General features: G+C 36.7%; 1 protein-coding gene across 1 annotated transcript in view; it reads right to left on the bottom strand.

The window, feature by feature from the left end:
• The window catches only part of LOC108779581 (dipeptidyl aminopeptidase-like protein 6), a 44,658-nt gene that overhangs the window by 3,753 nt on the left and 20,311 nt on the right, over window positions 1–20,594 (bottom strand). The window contains exons 3-11 of the mRNA XM_018547018.1: window positions 8,599–8,705; window positions 7,891–8,089; window positions 4,178–4,252; window positions 3,888–3,940; window positions 2,499–3,047; window positions 2,009–2,327; window positions 1,502–1,680; window positions 1,191–1,413; window positions 664–1,108 (exon numbers count right to left, since the gene is read on the bottom strand). Coding sequence (XP_018402520.1) covers window positions 664–1,108; window positions 1,191–1,413; window positions 1,502–1,680; window positions 2,009–2,327; window positions 2,499–3,047; window positions 3,888–3,940; window positions 4,178–4,252; window positions 7,891–8,089; window positions 8,599–8,705 — 2,149 coding nt within the window. The remainder of the gene's footprint in view (window positions 1–663; window positions 1,109–1,190; window positions 1,414–1,501; window positions 1,681–2,008; window positions 2,328–2,498; window positions 3,048–3,887; window positions 3,941–4,177; window positions 4,253–7,890; window positions 8,090–8,598; window positions 8,706–20,594) is intronic.

A 20,594-nucleotide genomic window follows, 5' to 3' on the forward strand; every position in this document is an offset into this window, starting at 1 on the left:
CTGTTAAGCTGATCAGAACTATGCGACCTTGAATTTTGTTAAAAAGTTAGCACCCCATTTTTTAAAAATTATTAAAAAATTATTATTAAGCGCATATGTCATTAAAAATCATAGAGAACTCTTCGTATCGTCAAAAAGAAGCAGGAATTATCATCAGAACTACTGTATCTAAAAATTAATTTTTCAAAAATTTTTAATTTTTTTTTTAATATTGGAAAATTTTTTTTACATATCAGGAACTCTAGGCAATCGCAAATTGAAGCTATTAAGCCGCTCAGAACTATTCCACCTCGAAATTCGATAAAAAGTTAGCACCCCATTTTAAAAAAATGTAAAAAAATGTTTATTGAGCGGAACTCTTGTTATTAACTATAGGGAACTCTTCGTCTCGTCAAAAGTAAGTGGGAACTCTAATCAGAACTCCTGAGTACTATAGTTGGGGTGCTAACTTAACATACCCTCGTCTAATTTATTCTTCTAGAAGAAATAAACAAATTGGAATTTTCTGGTTAAATCTGTTAAATTCTAATTGAGATAATCAACATTCTGATTGATATCAAAATTTTAGTTATAATATAAATAAAGCTAAATTTTTAGATACTCTCTTTAGCAAAATTGTTTTTCCGTGCACTCCATACGCTTTTATGAAATTTATGTGCTTACTATAATACATCCAATCGGCGATTGGATTCACCGCTACGCCGCACTTGAAGACATTCTCCTGGCTACCGAGGACCATAGCGGTCACGTATCCACCGTAACCCCATCCCCATACGCCGACTCTGGTGACGTCGAGATACTTGTGCGTCTTTAAAAGATGTCTCAGCACAGTGAGTTGATCCTGTACCTCGACGCCGCCTATCCTTCTGAAAAGATCCTTCTTTCCCTGACCACGAGCGCCGCGTACGTCCAGTCTCACATAGACTACGTCGTTGTGACTCGACATATACGTTCCCCAGTCTATTCGGAATTTGTCTGTGACGGCTTCGCTACCAGGTCGGCCGTTCACCTCGACGAGTACAGGAAACGCCGCGTCCCTGAGCTCTTCCCGCCACGAAGGCGGCAACAGCAGCTGCACTTGAGCCCGCCAACCTTGAGGTAGCGGCACCTGCCAATCATTTCAAGTTGTAATATCAATATATAAAATTGATTGAGATTAAGACGTAATCGCAACAATATCAATTATCTACCTCAAAGTTTCGTCTGGTAGGCAGTGCCAATTCTGACAATTTTTCCGCTCGTTGGAGCCTTGTGTCGTACAACACACGAATCATCTTGTGCGATGACATCATGTGCACGCCAGCGAGGGGTAGGCCAGGACCCTCGCAGTACAGTACGTAGTAACCCTGCGTGTTGTTGTCCACCGATGGACTGACCGAAGCACCGAAATGTGTGCAATTCGTGTAATAGAACCTGCGGTGTTCAACAAATTCGATTGTTAATTTTATGTGGCCGAGAATCAATTACATCGGTCTATTTTTTTTTTTTTCAATGGACTTGCCTACTACTCCAAAGAACATCCCCGAGGTCACACGTCACGCACAATGGCTCGAAGTGACGAGGATCATCTGCGGCAGGATCGCGTACTACGTAGAGATGTCTTTGACCAGGTCTCTTTTCTCTAGTGCCTAAATAGTATACGAGATGCGCTTTGGTGTCCCACGCTAAGATCTCGCTCACCTGTTTCAGAAAGCACTTAAGCAATTAAAACTTCTTTCTCTTATTTTATTTCTTATGTACTACATTTTTAATCATTATATTACATTATATGTTCGTTATGTTATTATAATTATTCCTGACAATAATTTATGATCTAATTTGTAGAATAGATTTTATATTACAATTTTTTATGCCATGTATTTTAAACGTGTGTATTTTAATTCTTGAAACACTTTTTATATTGCATGGCACATAAAGTTTTAAATAGACTTCTATTCTAAATTTTAATAGAAATTGTCGTCTAAAGAGCTTTGTAACTCATGATATACTAATTATACAAGCCACTCACCTCGTAACGACCATGGGAGAGCACTGCTATTCTTTGTTGCGTGAGTGTGACGTGTTTTATGTGCGTGAAGTGTTCCTTATCACCTTCTTGCACCGTGGCCAACAGCAGAAAGCTGTCGCCGTCTGGAGCGAAGAGAGGATGCGGTTGAGCGTCCAGCCACAGTCCTTCGGCCGCTCGCTCCGTGTGGGTCACCTCGCATTCCCACGTGGGAGCACGGCAAGCCGACACTATAGATAGGTTCTGCATCCTCGTCATCCAGACGACGGCGATCTGCGAAGAGTCCTCGCCGACCCAGCCGGCCGATATCAAATAGTAATCTCTGAAAATATCCACTTCATTAATACGAATTTCATTAATACGAAATCATGAATGAGCGAAATCGATGTCCTATATTATTATTCAATCTTTCAATACTGAGTTTATATTTTCTACAAATTATCCCGTGTATTTCACAATTAGAATAAAAATAATTGTCAATAAATAGACGTACTGTTCGTCCAAGAGCACCGGTGGCCTCAGCTTTACTTTCATTGACCACGTGATGTTGCCGGTACCGTTGTAATTTGCCGAGCTCACGTTACTAAGATCTATGACCCACAAATCGACTTCTGGATTGGGGAAACCCGGTCTCGGGTATCTAACCGATTTGGAAGGTGGAAAGGACCTGGACGCGCTTAGGGGGTTCGGTCCGGCTCCATCTTGTCCCGGCGTACCAAACCAAGGGAACTCCAGCGCGCTCACTCTGGTGTCGTTGAACGTGGCATAGAGGATATGCGTGCCATCCGAACTGGGCCAGATCGCTTGCGGTCTCGGTAGCACTTCCTCTTGATACAACCAATCAGGTACGCCGTTGTAGATCACCCCAGGTACGCCCGTGTCAGTCAAGCGGATGTCCTCCGTCGTGGTGGGACCCATTCTAAGAAAAATGTCGTTCTCGCAGATCATCAGGAGATTGAATGTGTTGCCCAACCAGGAGGCATGTTGCAATCGTGTCTGATGCATGTGTCGCGACGCTTGTAGACGAATGGGTGTGTGATGGCTGGTAAATAAAAGATTAGAAAACCAAATGTATAATGCAAGTTAGTGATTTCATTTGCATTCCAGTGCGGGTTTTTTTTGTTATATAAGTATATTTTTAGAAACACGGAGAAATAGTGATAAAAGGATTTCAAATAAATCAGGTAAAAAAGTAAAATTTGTAGATTAATATTTTTGAACCATAAATTTTCTGAGAAAAGTGCCAATAAGAATCGACTGGATGTACGTATGTATAAACTTATCAATTTTTTTTTTACATAAAATTTATTACATTTATTATATAACGTAGACGTTTCGTTCTTAATTTAGATTCTTCTCACAAAATTGAATATAATTACGAGTAATGCGAATAAACATGTTTACATTTTCATATTTAAGTCTAATGAGAACTGTCGTAATAATTTAAAAAAGAGATATATCGTCGTAAAAAGTAGTTGATTTAGAAGTAAAACGAGTCCATTTTATTACTGAATCATTTATCTGACTATGCACCTCATTTTCAAATTATTATTATTACGACCGTTCTCGTTGGATTTAAATATGAAAATGCATATATATGTTTATTTGCGTTACTCGTAATTATATTTAATTCATGTATTGAGGATTCAAACTAGGATTGAAGTGTCTGTTACTTTTACATTATGTAATAAATAAGTTTATGTACACATACATGCATTCAGTTGACTCTTTATTGGCATTTTTTTTTCAAATTTGTAGTCTACTTTTACAGTTGTCTAAATCCACTCATATTATTTATTATTTTTAAAATTATTCCTGTATACTAAATTAATTTTGTATAATAATATTTATACAGTTATATTTGTATATTTAATATACTTACTCGTTTGTGACATCATAGACAGTGTAAAGAGCAGTGAAAGTGTTCCGAAAGACCTGAAAAATTGTCGACATCTGTACCATATGAAATATAAAAGGATCGGGAAAAAAAAGGGAGAGCCTAGTGCAGTGAATGTGTTTTCGATAGCGATAATCGACAGCTAACTGCAACTAAATTGCTGCGCGTCGTATTACACATCCGAGCGTTATCGATAAGCGACGGATCAGAAAGTTAGGATGCAGCTGCTGCGCGAAAAACTTTTCTCGAGGGACTTCCACGTTTAAGCTACTTACCGGCTTGACATTGTGCCTGAACAATACATAACGTAGATCAGAGCTGCATTCGTAGCCTTGAACGTTCAGCTGTCTCTGAAAACAACGTTTAATAAAGATTACATTCTGTGCAATATTAACCAAAATCCGATCTTAACATTACAATTTAATTCAAGAGTCAGTTATATTGCTGATGAAAGCTGGAAACATTTATCGTAAACGAAATGCTTTTATCTTATAAAAAAATACTTTACCGATTTTTTAATTAACTTTTATCAAATCAGTTTTAATTCTGGTAATATTTAAATTTTATTCAATTTTTATTCTGGCGTTATTATTATTATATTAATAATTTTTTTATGCACGTGCAAACACAGGAGAAATTATATTTTATATATTTTTTAAAGTATTATTTGAGTGAGAATGACTTCTTTGAATTTATAATGTTCGATATCTGCATATTTTTATGAAACTTATTCCACTTGTGATTTAAATGTTGAAAATGAATGGATTTAAATTAAAAGATAAAATATTCTCATATGTACATAAAAGAGGAGTTGTTTTATTATTAACATCGCGCCCGAACACCTGCGCGTTCTGATTTCAGTTCACCTCTGCTTGGATTTTTTTTTAATCCGCAAGGTAATTTTATCTCGTTTCTAGAGTTTAATAAATTTGCAATTATCGTTTGTGCAGTTATAACTGGCTTTATTAAGATTGGTAGCGGGTTCATCCAAGTTTACCTCCAAGTTGTAACATAGCATTATGCATAGACACGAATATCGCTGGTGGTCGATACTCGTATCCGAAAGAGTGGCGATATGAGTCGGACGTAGCGTGTCCTGGTGAACGCCAGATCAGATCAATGCGTCGTATACACTTATCTATACCTCGCCTCTCGCTTTGAGAGAGAAAAAGGACGCGGATTTGTAATCTGTCCAGACTAAGTGGATCGGCTCTCTTGCGCACGCATACTTATTGCTACTGCTATCCTATAAATCGATCATCTTTTCTGTCTCGTTATAAGCTGTTCGTCCTCCTTTCTTTTTTTTCTCATTGTCCATATTAGAACTCACCATAGAGACCCTTTGTACATTTCATTTCGTGATTCTCTCACATTTTTGTAATTTTTGTTACACTCTCTAAATTCTTTGGAGTGGAATCTCGCTCGAAAGAATGAACATTGCGCCGCCACTCATGAAAAAAAGACTTTCATTTTTCAATCTTTAAGAATGAGATTTTACTCTTTAGAGTGATAATTCATTCTAAAAGTTTTAAAGAATTGCATCCTTTGTATTTCATTTCTCATAGAACGTTGCGTGTTAGAATTCTCAAAATAATATGATTAAGTAAGAACTTTTAATCATCGCTTTTTCCCACTTCGAACCTACTGCAATCGAAATACCTCGATGGTATCATTGAATCTCAAGCGCAATATCGCAGTATTTAGAATTCCTCATATTTATCCCGTGCGTGCCTGCAGCCCTGGGTAAACCGTAGGATGCCCCGGATTCCATTTTATGTGCGGTCCAGTCTTTGTTTCGCAACACGCCGCAAGGCACACTCGACTGGTTTGCCGATCGGTAGAACAAAACTGACTTTCGATAAAGGGTTTAGCTTATATTCCCTATCGTATATAAAAATTTTCAGCACATAGAAACGCTCGAGAATGTTGTTTCATTGTTTGTCTCAATTAGAAATCTATCGGGAACTTAAAAGGAAGAGAAAGTAAACTGAAAATGCAGTATTTTGCGTTAAAATATGTATCTTCTTATATTCTCGAGCAAACTTATCTCTCGTGGGAAACTTAAACTATTGCACAGCAGAAATTCTGTTTCAGCTTAGCAGTACTTATATTTACTCCTGTTTGTGTATTGCATTTTCTCCACTAACGTAACAATTAAATCACAAATATAACCGATAATTCAAAACTATTCTCCAGCTGAGAGTTTTTGGATCCCACAAGTTAGAAGTTTTTGAATTCATAAGGTCTACCCCACTATTTTCTTTGGTCACGCAACAATTAAGAAGCTAAATCATAAATGGCAAACAAAGAACGGAAAGCTCGCATATTTATTTCTCCCTTTCTTCTGTGATTTATTCCTTTTCCTTCCTTTTCGCATTTGCATGTTTCACAGAAATATATCTGCACGTAGCCAGTTGGCGCGTAATTATCTGGCGAGTGCCAGGGTCATGTTTCCAATTAATCCTGGATGAACGCGACAATAGCTCGGTATCGGCGGATTAGATACCAAGGGAGCTAAGATACCTCGGTGCATCACTAATGCGGATATTCCTACCGTGGCTGATGATTTAGGGCTCCGCCGAAATCTGATGGAAATAATGTCTCTCTTGGCCGAGTGGCTCGGATCCGACAAGGATTATTATCTGGTCATGAATGAATTTGGTGTCCGTTGCCGAAAATTGGACAACTCGTTCACTCCAGTATTTTCACTCGCAATGTGTATTGATCGATTTTATTTGGCATGATGTTCCAAACCAGAATATACATATTTATGTGAAACAAACTAATTAACGTATATACAAATGGAATTAATTCTTTAAATAAATATATTTACTTTAAACACACGCACACAGAGTGTGTTAATAACTTTTTTGATTAACATTGAATATTTGATTTCGTAGATGATAAAATAATCCGTAATAATTATGAACGAGATAACGTATATATCCAAAAGTCTAATTATAAATTAATTATAAATTTTTAATTTGTATAGCTGATCAAAGGCACACGCTCAATCTCATCTTTTACGCAGCGTCTTAGGAAGTTTCACACATCCGTTTGTTGCATAATTTAAAAACATTAGTTTCAGCTGATTAACTGCGTAGAGATTCTACGATCGCAAAAGTTTTATTGCTAATTAATTCGCTATAGTTAATTAAATAATGAATTAGAATTATATTTTATAAATGCTCTTTGAATTCAAAAATTAGTAGATTTAAACATTTTAAACCATTGCTTATTTGTCATTTGCAATAATTTAGACATTCGACGACAAGATTTGATATTGAATATTTTACGTCCAAATCGTCCGCGTTTTATCAAAATTGTATGTTTATAAAACATTGAAACGAAGCGTAACCAAAGTTAAGTCGTACTAATAATTTTTTAAAAAGTTTATTAATAAATGATAGTTCTCGAGTTTCTTAAGAAAAAAGGTTTCAAGTTTCTTGTGTCTCGCACAACTTTTTAGGTTCCCATTCTTAAAATAATTTTAATCTCTTAATTCCTTTCCGTCACATTAGAGAGCACAATACTTTTTTTTCTTCATAAATAATTCTTCCGATCGCTCGGTCCATAAAACTCCCTTTCTCTTAAATAACTCCAATTATTTTTTCTTTCCAAGAAATCGCACTCTATCTAGTTTATCGTGAAGAATTTAAAAGAAAAAAATTCACACAATTGCAGTAGGAAATTGTTTTGTAAGTCTTAAATCATTGCGAATTCTGTCCTTAAAATGTTTAATTTGCAAAAATTTTATTGCTAAATATTTAGAGAGATATATAACAAAGAATTATTTAATAAATATACGTAGTTATTCTATAACTTCCACGGGACAAATTTATGATTGAATATTTGTCATTATTTGCCATAATCATTATACTTGCATATTTGGACGCTTGTATGGTGTCATGTTGTATAACATGGGTAAGTTTATCATTATGTAACGAAGCGCAAAGAATGCAGTGATAAGCATTGTATGTATACGTACAAGTGTATGATTAGAGACTAAAAGGGACACGACGTTGTTGCGAGTGTCTAGAAGGGTGAGAGAACCATCGTCGGCTTGGTAGACGAACTTTTCGTGGGTTATCCAAGTCGGTGGTAACCTGTGCGGTGTCAGGTCATCACGAAGGCACTCGTCTAACGTAAGACGCCTGCCACTCCAATACAGGAGCTCGTCAACATATCTGCAAACAAATCAAATAAAGAGCAAATTTAGAAAGCAGTACATAAACTTTTTTAAGCATTAATAATAAACAGATCGAAATTATTGTATTTTGCTTAAATGTGAATCTCTTTTAGCCAAGATGGAGGTTTGTTTGAGTTAGAAGAGGTACACAACTGAGAAAAAAAGTATTAAATTTTAATAATTAGTAACTAATCCAACAACTAAATACCTATTTGCTAAATGTAAATATATATGTATTTGAGCCGTTAAGAATCATTTTTTATTAAGTAAGTATTTATTTATTGTAAGTTTAGTAGTACTATTTAAACAAAAATTTATCAAAATTTAATAAATTTTGTAGTGCACGTTAATATTTTATATTACCTGCAAAAGAAAGTTCAGTCTTTCTCTCTGATATATATTTGATGGAATTGTGAGAATTAAATTATTAAAAGTTAACATAAGGGAAACAATACAGGAGCTCGTCAACACACATACACACAAGGACAGTAAGTAATGTATACTCACCCGAGGAGATAAATTGCTGTGACAATGCCAGCGATAACGAAACCGATGACTAGTAGTGAGAAAATTATACTCCGCCAATTGTGGCCACCGTCCGCGTATGTTAAATCCTGTGGAAGAGAAGACAATCTCTTACGTAATTATCGGTCGATCTGCAAGATCAATTGGCAAGCTATAGTGCATAAGCGGATTGGTACAAGAGAACATGCAGATCTCGAATCTCGAATATAGAGAGAAAGGTTGAGAGGATAATAAGGAAATTTTAATAGTAACGAGAAATTATAATCAACATCGCTTCAAAAATTTTGTATTTAGACGATAAGAACATTAAGACTCTTATTTGACCATACATGTGAAAACAACCAATAAGAAGTAAGAAATGAAGACCCATAACGATCGAAGCTGAATTTTTAAAGTTTAAATAATTCGATGTAAATATTGTGTGAATATTTATATCTAGAATATCTACACACATTTAGAGCACTTTCACTGTGTATATCACGAAGTCACAAATATGTATAACGGATACATATATTTACATAAAAAGTATTACATAAAAGGTACATATAGATATATCACAGACAACCATCGTAAATACTTTAAAAATGTATTGTAAAAATAAATTACACAGGGTATTTCAAAATCCTTGGGACAAACTTTAGAAAATTATAAATCTTGGCAAAAAAGACAACTTTTATTTAGGAACTCATGTTTTTCAACACATTTTTAAGCCATGCGTCCTCATTCGAATTATGAAGTATGCAATCGATAGCACGTGTCATCTGACAATACTCTGTGTTTTTGTTTTCTTTGTTGTCTTGTTACAAAAACAAAATCAAAGGACGTGAACTAGTAATGTCATACGCGAGTAGCTGCTTAAAAGTGTGTCGGAGAGCACAGATTTCTTAACAAAAGTTGATTCTCTTTTATTGAAATCCATCCTCTAAAGTTTGTCCCTGAAATACTCTATATATGCACATACATATATACATACATGTGTGCTTGTGTGTATACGTATTACGTGTACAGAGAATAAATTATCATTATTCTGTAATTTTTACATCTCGGAATGAAATCATGCGTGACTTTAATATATTAAGAAAAACTCGTCGCCACATATTTTCACGGAATTTTAATTTTATTTTCTTCATTTATTAAAATGACACAATTTCGCTGGAACATAAAATTTGAAAAAAAAGAAAACCAGTAAATTAATTTATGTATAGTAAAATATTATATTCTTCTTTTATCAAAACAAAGGTACTTTTATTGTTAAAATAAATTGAATTTAATATGCAACAATAGTTTATTTATATCGAAATTAATATGAAATGCGCAAGAAATGGAATATCTGGCGTGCATTCATTTTATAATAAATTAAATATATCTCGACATTCGTTTTTCACGACAGCTGGCCGTTGCATATAAACAAGGTCATTGTTTTGTTATTCGCATATTGTCCCTCAGAACGACCATTTCCTTATTGCAATTAACAATTATCAAGCGATTAATTATCTTCCGCAATTAATAATTTGTAATTGTATCGACGGCTATTTATCGAAATAGGTATTTTGCGTGAATTATTCATTCGAAGTAGAGGAATCGAGAATGGAAATTATAAATTATTGTTTTGATTGCAATATTTACAGGCAAATAATTATTTAACGATACTATCATTTATATCTCATTATGCTTTGAATTTTTCATTCATTTCAATATAATTTAATCGTTCTTTTCAAATGAAAAGTACGAAATAATATACGAGCTGCTGTATCGTATTACTCAAGTAACTGAAAGCCGAGGTATTTTGGGATGATGTACCGCGAAAATAGAGAAAAATTAAATAATTTCTCAAGATCTCGCTGGTATAAGCCCGCATACTGTTCTTTTTCAATATAACTTCTCTTTTGAAAAAATCATTTGTTCAATCAGACTTTCCTTACTGCTAAATTCGTTCGATCTTATCGGATTTTGAAATTCGCAATATATTGCTTCTAGGAGTTCGAAGAATTCTAAGAATTTTTCTTTATAATAAAATCGTGATATATTTCCGCTGTAATGAGAATATGTGCGACGTACTGTCGCGACCTATTGGGTACTTTCCAATTGCTTAACACAAATGTACAGGAATGCGCAAAATGTAGCATTATGTACGACAATTGAAATACAATTTGTAAGCTATGTGCGGTTTTGGATATAATTGGATTAAATGTAGCCTTTTCCGCCTGTATTAAAAAAAAAAGAAAAAATGCCGGCCATCCTCCAATCTCATTTATTGTTACCGCGTAATATATATGGATAATATATATGTAGTTGCCTCTAAAAAAAACACAAACTTACATAGCCGACTAGTAACCCTCGAGCCTGAATACGGATATGCTGTGTCAACGGTTAGGCAATTGGGACATAACTTGTGGCGCCATGTGCACGGAAGTGTCTAGTGATTTTACAATTGGAAAGCATCCATTACTTTTCTCGCGCAGCCCATCGTTATTCAGTTAAAGAATTAACACGTCCGTTATTCATTCAGTTAAGATACTTCTTGCAAAAAATACCATGTTGCCCATTTACTAGAACGGATTTTATTCTCGTAAATCGTAAAAGCGTTTTTGGGGTCGCGGCGTTCGATCGCGCTGCCGTCAAGAATATCGCGGTTTTCGGTCGCTCTCTCATGGAATACGTCACCGGCTGTGTTATGCATATTGCATACGGGTTATGTCCGGCGTCCGTATAGTCGTTCTCCTGACCACCGACCGACACTCTACCGGATAACACGTGCAGGTCATGTAATACAGATGAGTCGCGCCGAATTTCGCACAAGGCGCCAACTATGTATCGATCGTTATTGTACCCGTTAGAACAGCCTCTCACGTGTTTCTGCACGAGAATTCCCTCTCACTTTAGGTAACCGTAAGAGAAACCGACGGTGATCAGTTAAATGTTGCCTCTGAAGAGGAACGAGAAGAGATTCATCGACAAACACGTGATTCATCGAATAATTAAATTACATGTCGAGGTAGTTTTCCTAATCGATTCTTGCTGTAAACAATCACTTAATTTAAAAAAAAAAAAAAAATGGTATATTTGTGCATCTCGCGCGATGTATTTTTCCTTTTCAGTTGTATTTACAGTTTGTATAATTTATGATGCAGTGAGACAGTTACAGTTGCGACACAAATGTCATAACTGCACCTTATTGCTCGCAATAACCGATAGCTTCGCGTTTGGAAAATAAACGTAAGGAAGTAGCGTCTCTCTCTCTCTCTCTCTCTCTCTCTCGCTCGCTCGCTCTCCCTCTCACTTGACTGCGCGCTATTAGCGATAGAAGGAATTCCGGCCTGGAATATAGTTTAAAATGATTTATCTCCTCGAAATAATCTCCATTTTATCTCGGATATCGCCGATAATGATGTTGCTCCGAACTAGACAAACGATCGACCGCCGCGCCGATTGGCCGACATTACGCCGCGTGGTAATCGCTTTTGGACGACCCGACCTGTTTATCCGGATAAATAATCGCTGATGTCTCGTTCAAACGATTCGCCATTTCCTTTCCCGTCACCCGACTCGCTTCTTCCTTTGCTCCTGCCAATCGATTTGCCACCGCTTTGAATTCAAAACGCATCGCGTCGCGTGCACGTGTGCGGCACGAGATATATAGAGTGACCATAAATTCGCCCCGCGAAACGCGACAGCATCGGGCTTCGCGAACTGATATCTACATTGCGAAGTGTTGCACGCTGCAGACATTATTTCGCGAAGATTCACGCTGCTTTATACAGCAATAACGCGAACAGTGGAGATAGAACATTCAATTTTTATCACCAGCGCGTTTCATACTTCAAATATTATTCCGCGATGCGAAATCAAAGCACTGTAAAATTGCTCGTTATACTTGCGAATGTGTTAACTATTTTTAGATTTTGTATGTGGAAAAAATATACGATATATTTGCTACATAGAAAATTATTGCGTGCCCGCGTGTGATATATTGTAATAAATGTGTTACAAGCGTAGGAGAAGAAACAGTTTTGGACGATATTGGTTCGAGTGCTGGTTTCTGGATTTCTTTTTTATTTTTTTCTTTGCTGAGCATTTGCTTGGTCATCTTTGTCCGCTTTCATTTATGAAAAAAGTTTATGAGAAACGACTTTTACGTGGTATGAAATAATATACCTCCACGTGTAGTATGAACATTTATTAGTTTCGTTTATTCATTCTGCTCTCAGTTAATAATATTTGACAGAAAGATTTTACGATAAAAAATTATAATTAAAATGAGATAGCAAAAATTTTTTTAAGTTACACAAAGTGGTTATTAAGACTTGATAAAGAAAAGACTTTGATATCAGTCGCCAAATTTTGTTTGTATATCAAAATTTAACAGTCTTTGTCTCAACTGCACATTCATATTTTTTAAAATTTAATATATTAATTTAAAATTTAATATACGAGTATTAATTTTATATGGAGATGTAGTTAAACATTTTTTTTAATTTAAATGTTTAATTAAAAGATAAAAGACCTGTTTGCTGCGGACAGTCGGCATCGTTTATGTCACGCGTTGCTTTACGGAAAAGTAGAAAGCAGTACAGACGTGATGCGATATCACCGCTTTTAAATATTCTACCATTCTGTCGCGTAAATACGCGCCTTTACATGATTCCTGTATAATGCCACGCTAGGAATAAAGATGTATATTTGAATAAAATATTTGTTGTGTCAATTAAGTTCCAACAGAGAAAAGCTTTTAGTTATGCTAAAGGAACCTTCAATATTTTCTCCAACTTTATAACGTTTATTTTTTCTGTTTTAATCGCTCGTGTCTGTTTCATAGAGCCAGTTGGCGAATGGCCAAACATTACGAGATAGTCGGTTCATTAAAATTTTTTGCAAAAGTTATCCGAACGAATATCTATCTTCATGTATATTACTCTCTCTCTCTCTCTCGTAAAAAATACATTTTTCTATAAAAGCATCAAACGAATTAAATTTTATCGGAATGTTAGAGAAATAAAATCCACTTGTAATAATAGATAATACGATAATTATAGGCGCTATAATGCTGATTGATTCGTACTTCATCATTGCTGCGATGAATTCGTCCAACAAGTATTCGAGATAGTTTGTCAGGCGAAACATGTCTGTGCTTATGCACAACGAGCGAGCCGCGAATACAATAGAGATTAATTCAAAGGAAATATCTATCGTGATCGCACGGTAATCCAACATGACGGTTTTCAGGTATTCCACCATGGCGTGTAGTGAACTGCAATGGCATGATAGATAAGGTTCTCACACATGTACCGATACATTGCATTCATTGCTGCAAATGTTCACGATCATAACATACGTTCGGTTTATTATCGTCAATTTCCAAAGCACGAAGAACTGATAAGAGCGCAGAGTTTACTCATATCTATTAAATTTTAACGATAAATTTTCGGTCGCAATGTTTTTTCTTGAGGCTTGTATCCGTAAAACGGAATACAGGGACATACAGAAGTATATTTGTAAAAATATGTATGTAAAGAAAAATATCAACTATATTATTTCCATCGAAGAATTGCTTTTTCTGCCAATGGGCTACCAATGGCAGTGAAATTTATCGCCAATGATAAAACGGTTGCAAGTTTCTTCCAATATTTGCTGTGCGGCGTCTCTATATAATGAATTGCGTTGTACTAAGGTAACTAAGGTGTTTCTGAAAATTTAATATGCCATGGTGCGGTTTTCTCGTTTCGAATTCGCTGCTTTGTCATGAGATAACTAAGTACACAGGCATGGAACGCGATCGTTATTACTGTTACAGCACCAATGATGCCACACGATACCATCGTCGGCTACCATTTCGCGATTCGCGTTTCCAATCCGTACATGCGAATACGCCGTTGTGCAATTTCATGGAAAATAGCATGCACTGTATCGAACGAACCTGCGTCGAGTCGCGATTGAGAGAATTCGTCGTGTTACCACGCGGACATTGTTAATAATCAATAAATTAGTACAGAATTTAATCGTTGGAAATGTCACGACAGCCGATTGATGCGTAACAATGCAGTTGTTACAGAACGCGATCGTATAAGGAGCGAGAAAATTGGGCCACGGCACATCGTGAGAATCCGAGAATCACCTATCGGCACCAGACAGTCACTTTTACACAGCAAAAGTGCTCCACATTTACGCGCGTTTAAGTCTACCGTTCTGACGGAAGTTATTTGCGACGTTATAGTCAGACGCCTGTCTTTTAAATCTGAGACTATCGTTTTATCTCGATTGCTCTACGGAGATCCGCTCCGATTACGACACGGCTGCGATAAGCGTAGTCATAACGTTCAAATAAACTGCGCGTCGAATCGTCCTCTGATTATCAACGGGAATTTGAATTGTAAAAGTGATAAAGCTGTGATTGCTTATCTTCCGAGAGACTGGCGGAAGTCATGGCTGCTGGCCTCCTCCTCTCTGTCTCGTTCGCGTACAATAAAACTCCGTTTGTTTCGTCACGAACAATCGTCAGCACTGTGCACCATCCTCGTGTATTTTGAGCTCAATGGTGCGGCACGAGCCACCGTTTCACCCGACACCAATAATTAATTCATCCGTTCAAGAAGCACAGATGCGCTAGCCTGACTGCCGCGCGCGTTTCAGCCAAGTATTTCAGCCTATCCACCGCCCACCTTCCGACTCTCCCTCTCTGTATTCTTCCTCTATACGTCTGCGTCTACACATACATCCGTATATACATTTAAAATGGTAAACACGCGCGCATATGCACACACGTCATTACACCACGTGTCAAAATATCGCGCAGTCGATCGTCGACGACTGAAGTTGACTCGCACGGTCGATACGCGCCCCGCGAAAACGATCGAACGATAACGCGCGAACGATACCGATCGACGTCCCCATGAAAATAATTCCGTAGATCGATCTCTGGTTTATGCGTTTTCCATCCGTTGGATAGTCCGTTCTTCAGAACTGTCGGCATCCAACTAACGCTGTGTGGACGTGATTTTCTTGAGGGCGAAGGAACGCCTCTATCTCTCTCCCGGCATTCTGCTCTTTTTGCCGTACTCGGACAGGAAGTTCAAAGGGGTGTGACACATGTGCATGACACACGTACGTGAGGCCGCTTCATGTACGATCCTCTCGGGGTCACGGGATCAGTCGTGCAAAAGGGCCGATAATCGAGCGTAAGCAAGAACGCGCCGCCGATAGCGCGTTCGATTTGCTTTTAACACGGCAAAATTTTCTCTGCCGACAGAGCTCTTTTCACTGCGCAATTTCGTGCACGAAACGAGATCGCACGAGAAGATCCGAAAATCGTCAAACGAATGAGCATTAATTCCTAAACGCGTACACCTGGTTGGAAATAAATCCGCGAGAGTTTCGACGTGATGACAAATGAGGACGAAGCGGTTTTAGGATGCAGCCGCGCTCCGAGAAACGGGGACCGCAACGTCGGAAGTCAAACGCAAACCTGAGGATTTCTACGTGCTGGCTGCGATGCAACAACAAGTCCGGGAAATGGCGTGTGTTGAACTTACGAAACTGCAGTTTCAACGCAGCGGTTCCTTCTCAGGAGCTGTAATGATTTTCCACACCGTGCGTCTATTCGCATTAAGAGGACGCCAAGCGTACGCTGGCCGTTAAGTCGTTATCTTCTCATTTTCATTCTGCCAGAGAACTTATCACTGTGTTTTTTCCGAAAAGAATACGTTGATGGAGATAACGCGGAACGTCACATTAAGATTCCAGTATCTGAAAAATCAGAATTTTTGATTCGGCAATGACTACACGAATCCATTTCGACCATTCCTATCTATTTCAATTCCCTGGGAATTAAAAACTCATGTAGTCGTTGCCAAATCTAAAATTCTGATTTTTCGAACACTGGAATAGATCCAAGATCAGGCTAGCAAAGATCACGAACGAACATTTATGTATGGACGAATACAGCAAACGTTCTTTCCTTTGAAAAAAAATGTATTCGTCAATGTAAAGTGTAAAGGATCTTACACTAATTGCATGAAAAATTAGATCCTGTAAAGTAAGCTAGTTTTCACATGAAGAGCAAACTTTCAAAATATATCTCTCTCTTGTACAAAGTTTTATTCTTTTATTTAGTTTAGAGATAATGTAGTATTTAGTGTTGAAAAATTTATAATATATTATAAGGCATTATAAGCTACTCTAGGGGATGTTTAAAAAGCATTATTTTATCGTCAATTTATATGATAAAAAAATCTAAACATTCAAAGTGCATTATGTCCTTTAATTAGAGATAAACAAAATCTTACTGACTGTTTTCTGATAGAAAACACGTAGTTTTTTTATGCCTCTTTTTCTCGTTTCCTTATATATTTTGAGTAAAATTTTGAAAGATTGATCCTTACATATAATGTAGCTTATAATGTGAAATTGAGTTCCGATAAATGAGTTACACGGAAAGAACGACTGTTAAAATGTTAAAAAATTTAACTAGATACAGATTTGAAAATAAATTTATTGGATCGTTAAAATTATTATGGAGGAAACTCAAGCATAGCGAGAAAGTAATATTCCTAAAAGTTTTGACATTTAAGCAAATATTTGAGTATTCTACATAATTATTTTGATAGTTCAACAGAGTTATTTTCAGATCCGTATCCAGATAAATTTTTCCATATTTTGATAAAACCATTCTGTCCATATAGTCTTCACATATAATGTAGCTTTATAATGCGATGAACAAAAGGTGTCGTATACACAAGACTCAATGGATAGTTTTTGAGTTACGGTGCTACCAAAGGTGCTATCAGCACAAGTTTTACAACTTTGATACATCGTAGTTTAAAAACTTTCCATTATTAAGTCTTGTGTCCATAACATCTTTTTGTTCATCACACTATAAGCTACAAGTTACATTACATAATTTATATGGTATGTGGAAACTAAATCATTTATCCGGTAGCCAATTTTCTCTATAGGTAATTAGAGAGCGAGGTTCTTTGTTGCTCGATTTTTGCCACGATTAAAGTAGGTTCATTTGTTCGTATTTATACGTATCATTTGCTTGATCTGATTCCATTTATGGAATACATGATACCCTATCACCGAAGTGATGAATATTGCCATCGATCGTAAAGTGTTTCGGTCAGATAAAGCCAGCACGTGCTTCGAGTTTCGAATGACATTTAACTCTTTTGTTGGAAATTTACCGAGAATCTCTGTGTAACTCTGAGGACACCAACGTCGCGCGTGGACACCGGCGGTCACTGCGGAACGGCAACGAGTAAAACATTGTTGGTTTTGTGGCAGTGGCTTTGCTGAACGTGTACGGGTTTGTCGAGGCGTATTGTATGCGTTTGTGGGACGCGTGGGCGTGTATGTATACTCGCATATGCATATCGAAGAGGGGTGAGACGTATAAGCCGCTGCACGTTGCGCCTCGGTTTTCCGTTCTTCTAGACACCAACCCCGCCGCCATCCTCCGGTCTCGCTGCGTTATCAGGTAGTTCGATAATCGAGTTACTCTAGGTTTGTGTGCGCTACCGGCCAACAGAAGTTTCTCGATTCTGTTGTCGCGCGGAATCTCTCCATCACTCCTTGTTCCTTTGCGGTTCTCTCTCCTTCCCATTTTCTGCCCGCCAACGCGACGGGTGATAAATTTGTTTACGCTCATAGATATCGACTGGACATTGTACACACGAAAATTGCATACGAATGAGGATAACGGTGGACTGATCGATCAGCCAGACACGTGGCATGCTATTAAAAAATTGTCGAAAAGTCGACTAGCTGAAGTTTTACGTTATTAGTCGAGTGGATCGACATTGATGAATTTCCTGTTAGTTTATCGTATAATTACGAAGGTTTTATATTGTGGACAAATTAATTTCGCCACAATCCTGAATCCTGAAGCGAGAAATCTGTAGATGTTAAGTTATACGACTTATTTGTGATACTCTTTTCGATGAAGGCTTGTTGATTCGAATTCTCGGTCAAAGAGCGAATCATGTCAGTTGACGGATACTCACGATGATTTGTTCCGTTAATCGACTCGCAGAGTCAGAAGCTAGTAAAAGTCAAAGGTGAGCAAAGGACAAACGGACACGGTTCGTGGAATCTACTAATATGATAGTTCAGCTAATGGATTGGATGTGATAAAGGCGATCGTTAACGCGTATTTATTGTGTAAAACACGACTCTTTTATGTGGATTCACTTGATCGAAAAGCTTAGATTAATTAGGAAAGACGCGAGATAAACGGCTAACTTTTTGGTGTCGTTGACTTAATACGAATAAAACGCCAAAGCGATTTTGATGTAACCCGCGCACGACTGGTATAATGAAAGCGATTATATTTTACTTTCAACGAGCGCGATGATTTTCGCAAAAATAAGGATGTCGTCGGATCGCAGCCTTTGTTCTGGACGGTCGGTTAATTTAAATATAATTAAACTACTTCTCGTGGAAGCGCGCGGAGACGGAGGTGGGTGTCGCGGAATAAACGACGGGCGGAACTTTAGTAACACTTTCTGTGGACTTGCGAGTGCTCATAAACCAGAACGAAAGAGCCGCCTGGTCGGTAAAGGAGAAAAGTTTTACATAACAAAGTAGCGTATCTAAAACAAATATGCGTTCGAATTGTTCAGTTTTGTAAAAACCTGATGCTTTTGTGACGTATGGAATATGTGACTTTATTATCATTTTCCTCGCGACCACTCAATTGATAGCCACAATTAATTATCGTTGTGTTCCGTAGCTTATCTAAGTTTATATGTATTTACACGCGTTATTGCATAGTCTGTTTTTACACGCAATCGTTAACGAGACGTGAGGCGTTTATTTTAAACATCTCGTCAAGAGTATATTCTTTTATATTTCCGTCGTTGAACAAGCAGTAATTACTCCCTTTGTTAATGTGGTCGTCAATTTAAAGTTGAGATATTGATCAATATGGCTAAATGCTGTAGGAATGTCGCAGGATAATTGTAAATTTAGTTCTTTTACAAAAAGGGCTAACAAGCAGCTTCGAGCTATCGAGATTTCAATGAATTTTCTACCAGAAGGTGGTGTTTTGTGTGAAAAAGCCTGGTCTTTTGTGAGAGAACTGAATATTTACAAAAATCGTGCAACATGAATATCTAATGTCTACTCGTGATAGTCTGCTGTGCTAACTACCGCTCCGGAAACGATTCTTGTTACCGAGTTATATACTTGTAGTTTATACGCGGCGTAACTACGCTATTTGAATGTATTAGTCTGAGTGGTCACTAATGCTGCTATCGGCACTTAACGCAAGTAATTCTACCACTTTGCGAGCACGTGCGCCTGTGAAAGGCTTAATTATCTTACGATCCGACACTCAAACCTAATATTACCGTCTGTGTAGAATGATATGCAAAATGCAACATATACAATCATGACATTTTAACATCAATTGAAAGTCTAATGACAGGCGTATGAATTCTTTTTCGGAAAATCTAAAAATAATTTAGCCATATATATTATATAAAGATTTAAATTGCTTCGAGTATCATTTTAAATTAGAAGTTCTTGAAAACACTGAAAGTTTTTGAATATCTCGAAACTCTGGAAAGTCTTGAATATTTGAGAAATCTCCTCTTAAAAGCGTTGATAAATATTTAAAGTACTTAACATTATTAAAGATAAAATTGTAATCTATAATGATATATAAAATAATCTTTCAAATTTCAATATAATAATTAAGATAATAATATAAATCATAAATATAATTCTGAAAGAATATATATTTTAAAAAAATATAAGACTCAAAAATTTAATTTTAAATATTTCAAAATTTTTAATATATTTTCAAAGTTTTCGATCAAGCCCATCATTATTTATATCAAATATTAATCTAAAGTTTTTACGAGAAAGTTATTAGACAGAAAATAGTAACTTATATTAAATACATTTCAGAGACGTGTAGATAGAACTATTTCATGTAGTTCAACTACTTGAAGGATTATATACGTATATGAAAGAAAGAT

This window comes from Cyphomyrmex costatus, unplaced genomic scaffold (genome assembly GCF_001594065.2).
Source record: "Cyphomyrmex costatus isolate MS0001 unplaced genomic scaffold, Ccosl1.0 scaffold60, whole genome shotgun sequence".
NCBI classification, from domain to species: domain Eukaryota; kingdom Metazoa; phylum Arthropoda; class Insecta; order Hymenoptera; family Formicidae; genus Cyphomyrmex; species Cyphomyrmex costatus.